Genomic DNA, 6,939 nt, shown 5'->3' with positions numbered 1-6,939 from the left:
AGGGGACAGTACTAGCGGTAGGGAAAGGTTCCCGATGAGCAGGAAAAGTGTAGGGTCACATCTCTTCTAGACATCTTCCTGATTGGGCAGGAAATAGCCAGGCCACAGATGTCATCTCTCTGGCTGGAGCCCACTCTGTTCAAATAAATGTTTTTGGTTTGGGGTACACTTTTGGGTTTGCGGGGTTACTGTCACTCTAAATCACATGCCGGGTCCAAATTGTAGGTCATTGGTGGACCTTTACCATCACCGAGGATGCTCATTCTTGACTTCTTTTCAATGCAGGCAACCGGATTACCCAGGAAATGTGGAACTCCACCAGTTTCCACCCCGATTATTTCCTCCTGATTGGAATTCCTGGCCTGGAGGACTCACATCTCCTGATTTCCATCCCGTTCTCCATCATGTATGTTTTGGCACTTTTGGGAAACTCTATGCTGATATTGGTCATCTCAACCAATGAGATTCTTCACCAGCCAATGTATATCTTCCTGATGATGTTGGCATTCTGTGACACCCTCTTGAGCTCTTCTACCGTCCCGAAGACCCTCAGCATCTTCTGGTTTGATTCTCATGAGATCTCCTTCAATGGATGCCTCACTGAGGTGTTCTTCATCCATTTCACTTTCGGCATTGAATCATCCATTCTGCTCCTTATGGCCTATGACCGTTACTGCGCCATCTGCCACCCTTTAACATACGCTACCACCCTCACCAACTCCTTCATAGCCAAGGCAACCACGTTAGCTGTTTTCAGAGTTTTCAGCATGGCGGTGCCGTTTGTCTTTCTACTTAAGAGATTACCTTTCAAGCAAAGCAATGTGATAGAGCACACCTACTGTGAGCACATGTCCGTGGCCAAGCTGGCTACCGCCGACATATTAATCAATACGGTGTACGGGCTGATGACAATTTTTACTTCCCCCGGTGCAGACATGATCCTTATTGTACTGTCCTATGCTGCAATAATCTCAGCAGTTCTGAGGCTCCCATCCTCCGAGGATCGGTTCAAGGCCTTCAATACATGTGTGTCTCACATCTGTGTCATCGTTCTCTTCTACATCCCGGCCTTCTTTTCTTTTATAGCTCACAGAGTCGGCCACAAGTACATTTCTCTGCAGTTCCACATCATTTTCGCTAACCTCTATGTCCTCATTCCACCAATGATGAACCCGATCATCTACGGAGTAAGAACAAAAGAAATACGGGAGAGGACTCTTGTTATATTTTCCAGACTGACTAGTAATAGACAATGAGTGGTGACCTTCCTCCAAGATTGCCGGGGACAAAGAGGTGATTCTTATCTCAAGCTTATTGTATACATGGGAGAGAGAAAATTCCTCAATATTACATCTTTAGCACTAATCCCCCCCTAAGGAGCCGCTGGTCAGGGGAGGGCTGGCAACCTTAGGCCTGGGGGGCAGGTTCAGTCAATTGGCCCATTGAACTGCTGAATCAGCTCACCATCCATGGCCCATCTGGTTTTTCAATGCAGCCTTACCAGTGCAGTCAACTCCAGTGCCCATCAATGCAGCCTGATAACTGGGGTAGGTTACATGTGGTGTATGGGGGTGGTGGGGGGTCAGCTATGGTGTCAGGGTCTCTCACCGCAGTGGTCTCAGCAGGTCCTTGCCAACTTCCTAGACCAGAATAAAAAAAATGGTAGCAGACAGCGGCTGCCGGCCATAAGTCAGGGTGGCCTGGGAGGCAATTGCCACCCTTCCCCCTGGCCCAGCCCTCCCCTGCCGCTGGTTAAGATGGGTCCTCTGTTCATGGACTTGACCTTCTCAAAGACCTCAGCACCTCTGACCACCAGGCTTTGTATACAAACACCCAGCATCACTGAGGAGTTCCTGACAGCAATACTGTACCCACTAATAATGCTAAGGAAAGCAAACACCAATGCAATTTGAAAAAATAACAAATTTAATACAGTGCATTGTCATAAAATGTATTTGGTGAAGGCAGGTAGACATAAAATGTGAATTAATAATAGTGATAATATTACACTTAGTATTTCGAAAATGTAGCAATAAAGACAAGGTATAAGGTGACACTTGCCGCCCAGATTAAAATAAACAGTAACAACGCCACCCGAAGTTCAACAGCGAGCAGTAACAGACTTGAACTACTGTATAAACCACCGGAGCCATACTGCACTAACAGGGGCTATGCTAGGCCTAAAACCGTCTGGTAAGCACTTTCAGGAGTCGGGAGGTCAAGGAAAGGGTATAGGGAGATAGCAGTGGTTTGCATGCAGCTTACATGAGAGGGGCATTCCTTGACATGTTTTCTTCTGCCGGCTATAGGTTGGGGCCCTTTAAGAAGCTTTGGTGCACTTAACGACTGTCATGATGATCGTGCATGCAGTTAAGTCCTATAAGGCTGGTATAGTCCACACTGTTGCACTCGACTCAAAACGACCAGAGCAGCCTGTGTAAAATCTTCTTCTCATGCTGGCTGTGCTGCGGCTTTGTGTGAAACTTTCCCGCCCACTCACCCCTGGCTTCCTGGCAGCAGAGTAGAGGAGCTAAGCAGGAAGCAGGAGAGCTCCCTGATTGGTCCTCTACTCGGTCCAATAGTCCAATCCAATCCTCTTTTGAGAAGGCATAATGCTCTTTTTTGCACTTTAGCGCAATACATTTACTTCATATGGTGGATTTACAACCAGGGATATTTCTTGGGGGGGGGGGGTTATTTCAAACGTTTATGCCTCTTTATATCACGGTTGCAAGTTCTTTTTTTCTGTGAATTAGTAGGGGTGCTCTATACTTCAAAGTCATTCGCATAGGGAGGTGTGTTATCTGGGGGCCCCCTTATTATTAAGGAGGGGCTTCCAGATTCCTATAACCCCCCCCCACCAACAGACCCCTACAACCACTGGCCAGGGTTGTGGGGATGAGGCCCTTCTTTGGCTCCTATTGGTTTCAATTAGCTTACAAACTTCTTTGAATCCCCTCTGTTTACTACCATATGTGTCAATAAACATTCTTTTTGAGAAAAATTAAAAAAAACTTCTTTGAAGTTCTTCGAACCCCTGCCAAACCGAACCCAGGGCAGCTTGGCTCATTTACAAAAAAATACAACTTCACTGGGGGGTGATTTGGGGGGTATTTGTACTGGAGGGTGATTTAGGGGGTATTTGTACTGGGGGGTTTCCTCGAACCTCCCATCTCAGGGTTCCTCCATAGTAGGAAGGGATTCCTCGAACCTCCCATCTCATGGTACCTCCCATCTCAGGGTTCCTCCATAGTAGGAAGGGTTTCCTCAAACCTTTCATCTCAGGGTTCCTCCATAGGTAGGGAGGGCTTCCTCAAACCTGTCATCTGATGGTGCCTCCCATCTCAGGGTTCCTCCATAGGTAGGGAGGGCTTACTCGAGCCTCCCATCTCATGGTGCCTCCCATCTCATGGTGCCTCCCATCTCAGGGTTCCTCCATAGGTAGGGATGGCTTACTCGAACCTCCTATCTCATGGTACCCCCCATCTCAGGGTTCCTCCCATCTCAGGGTTCCTCCCATCTCAGGGTTCCTCCATAGGTAGGGAGGGCTTACTCAAGCCTCCCATCTCATTGTTCCTCCCATCTCATGGTACCTCCCATCTCAGGGTTCCTCCATAGGTAAGGAGGACTTACTCAAGCCTCCCATCTCATGGTGCCTGCATAGTTCCAGGTTCAACGCAATTTGTCATGACTGCAAAATTGGCATTCTGGCCACCACTGTATGGGGGGGGCTGATTTTTCCAAAAGGATTGTCCCATGACCTCCTGATGGACTAATCTTAATAGGGGTTCCTTGGGACCTGAAAAAAAGTTCATGGGTTCCTTTGGGGTAAAAAGGTTGAGAAAAGCTGACGTAGGCCTTAAAATTATAAATGTACTTTGACGTTTCATGACCACAGTTGACGTATCTACAGTACAAATGCTGGGTAAGGGCATTAAAAAAATAAAGGGTTCGCTAACCCCAAAACCTTCAAGTTTGGTTGCAGGGTCAGATGTGCAAGTAGTCAAGTTTGAAGAGATATCCAGCTTGGTTTACAAATGGTGGTTATGGCGCTGGAGAGGAAGGGAAGAAGAAGAGTTTGAGGTTGGAGGAGTCGAGAGAGGGTTCAAAGAGAGGGTGTGGGGCAGGGATTAGGGATGAGCCCTTCAGATCTGGTATGGATTTTAAGGGGAACCCCATGCCAAATTAAGAAAAAAATGGCGTGAGGGTCCCCTCCAAAATCCATACCAGACCCTTATCCGAGCACGCAACCTGGCAGGCTGCAGGAAAAGGACAAGAGAGTCCCCCCTGAACCAAACCAGGCCAAATGCCCTCAACGTGGAAAGGGTGCTTTGGGGTCTCCCCAAAGCACCTTGTCCCCATATTGATGGGGGGGATGGGCCTCATCCCCACAACCCTTGCCTGGTGGTTGTAGGGAACACTTTCTTTTGTGAAATGGTAGGGGTACAATGTACCCCACTACCAATTCCAGATTCCAATAAGCCCCCCACCCGCAGACCCCCACAACCACCGGGCAAGGGTTGTGGGGATAATGCCCTTGTCCCCATCAACATGGGGACAAGGTGCTTTGGGGGGTCACATCCCCATGTTGAGAGCATGTGGCCTGGTACGGTTCAGGAGGGGGGGTGCTCTCTCGTCCCCCTCTCTTATCCTGTAGCCTGCCAGGTTGCGTGCGCGGATAAGGGTCTGGTATGGCTTTTTGGGGGGAACCCCTCACCATTTAAAAAAAATTTTAATATGCGGGGTTCCCCTTAATATCCATACCAGACCTGAAGGGCCTGGTAATGGAATTTTGGGGGGACCCCCACGCATTTTTATTTTTTCATTTTGGTCCCCTGCGCAAAATGTAATTTTTGAAGGAAAAAAAGTAATTGAAAACTAATCACGGCTGTAAAGAATTGTCGGGTCCCGGCAATACAGATAAAAGTCATTGAAAAAAACGGCAGGGGCTGGGGGGGAACCCCTGCCGTAATGGACTGGGGGGGTACCCATGCCATTTTTTTCAATGACTTTTATCTGTATTGCCGGGACCCGACAATTCATTAATAGCCGCAAGTAGTTTTAAATGACTTTTTTTTCCTTTAGAAATAACATTTTGTGCAGGGACTGTTCTAAACACTGGAAACATGCGCTACTTTACAGGCATACTATAGACACCACCCAGGTACAAAATTTAAAGGAATATTTCGTTTTTATCGTTTTACTTTAAGCATTATTAAAATCACTGCTCCCGAAAAAAACGTTTTTTAAAAAAAAATTGCATTGATACATGTCCCCTGGGGCAGGACCCGGGTCCCCAAACACTCCCCTGGGGAAGGACCCATGTGCCCAAACACTCCCCTGGGGCAGGACCCAGGTCCCCAAACACTCCCCTGGGGCAGGACCCGGGTCCCCAAACACTCCCCTGGGGCAGGACCCAGGTGCCCAAACACTCCCCTGGGGCAGGACCTAGGTCCCCAAACACTCCCCTGGGGCAGGATCCGGGTCCCCAAACACTCCCCTGGGGCAGGATCCGGGTCCCCAAACACTCCCCTGGGGCAGGACCCGGGTCCCCAAACACTCCCCCTGGGGCGGGACCCGGGTCCCCAAACACTCCCCTGGGGCAGGACCCGGGTCCCCAAACACTCCCCTGAGGTAGGAACCGGGTCCCCAAACACTCCCCTGGGGCAGGACCCGGGTCCCCAAACACTTTTTAGGACAATAACTTGCACATTAGCCTTTAAAATTTGCACTTTTTTAATTTCTCACGTTCAAGTCCCATAGGCTTTAACGGGGTTCGAATGTTCACGTGAACTTTTGGTCTGTTTGCATGTTCTGGATGCGAACGGAACCGGGGGTGCTCGGCTCATCCCTACTCCTGGACTAATGACAAGAGTGTTTTGTACAATGAATGACGAGACTCCGTCTGCCCGTCTGGCTGGTCTACGTCTAACCGACGTACGAGGCTTCTTAGATATAGAAGTGGGTGGTCCATTCCATGTACGCTTAGGCACGACTTAAGAATAAGTTGTTCAGGGCGTGTCTCGACCTACAAATGTCTCATGGTTGCAATACCATGCGCCACCACGTACTCCCTTATGGGAGCGCGGCGAGTGTGCCTAGTAATATTAAGGCACACTCGAAGGCGTGGACACAGGAATGTGAACCACACCTAAGTATGGAATGTGCCTCCGGCACTATGAAGATTACTTCTTCTGTGCTGTAGTGAAGTCTGACGAAGGGAAAAAACCTTTGTCCTCAGTCAATGAAGAAACATATACATAACTCAATTTCCCCAAACTGGAGTTCAGACCATTAATGCCACAAATTTTAGACTTGGTGTCATTGGCCAGAAGTTCTTGCAATGACCCAATGGTTAGGGTATCATGGTCATTAATGGAAAGACCCCATAGGTCATTGGTCCTCAATGTGGTATTGCTTTCCTGCACTTGCTGTACATTCACAACGGCATATCCAAGCCGTATTTCTTTAGAAAGTGACAGCATGCTCGACACGCCAGCCGGCAAATAGCTTCTTGGATTGAGTTGAGATGTCCAAACCGCTGTAGCTCCTGGACTAATGACAAGAGTACTTCGTACAATGACTGACGAGACACCGTCTGTCTGTCTAGCTGGTCTACGTCTAACCGATGTACGAGGCTTCTTAGATATAGAAGGGGCGGGTCCATTCCATGTACTCTTAGGCATGACTTGTCTCGACAAAGTCTCGGCAAAGAATAAGTTGTACAGGGCGTGTCTCGACCTACAAATGTCTCATGGTTGCAATACCATGCGCCACCACGCACTCCCTTATGGGAGCGCGGCGAGTGTGCCAAGTAATATTAAGGCACACTCGAAGGCGTGGACACAGGAATGTGAACCACACCTAAGTATGGAACGTGCCTCCGGCACTAAGGGCCTTGGGATTTAAAAAAACAAGTCAAGACAAGTTTTACAACTT

At 48.6% G+C, this 6,939-nt stretch overlaps 1 protein-coding gene across 1 annotated transcript; it reads left to right on the top strand.

The window, feature by feature from the left end:
* The first annotated feature begins 272 nt into the window (after positions 1 to 272).
* On the top strand, positions 273 to 1,323 carry LOC120928451 (olfactory receptor 52E8-like). Its single transcript, XM_040339551.1, has one exon. It carries the CDS (start codon positions 306 to 308, stop codon positions 1,254 to 1,256), a length of 951 nt encoding a protein of 316 aa, XP_040195485.1. The 5' UTR covers positions 273 to 305; the 3' UTR covers positions 1,257 to 1,323.
* Positions 1,324 to 6,939: the final 5,616 nt, after the last annotated feature.

This window comes from Rana temporaria, chromosome 2 (assembly GCF_905171775.1).
Source record: "Rana temporaria chromosome 2, aRanTem1.1, whole genome shotgun sequence".
NCBI classification, from domain to species: Eukaryota; Metazoa; Chordata; class Amphibia; order Anura; family Ranidae; genus Rana; species Rana temporaria.
Note: the sequence above shows the minus strand (reverse complement) of the source record. Positions and strands in the feature narration are given on the sequence as shown.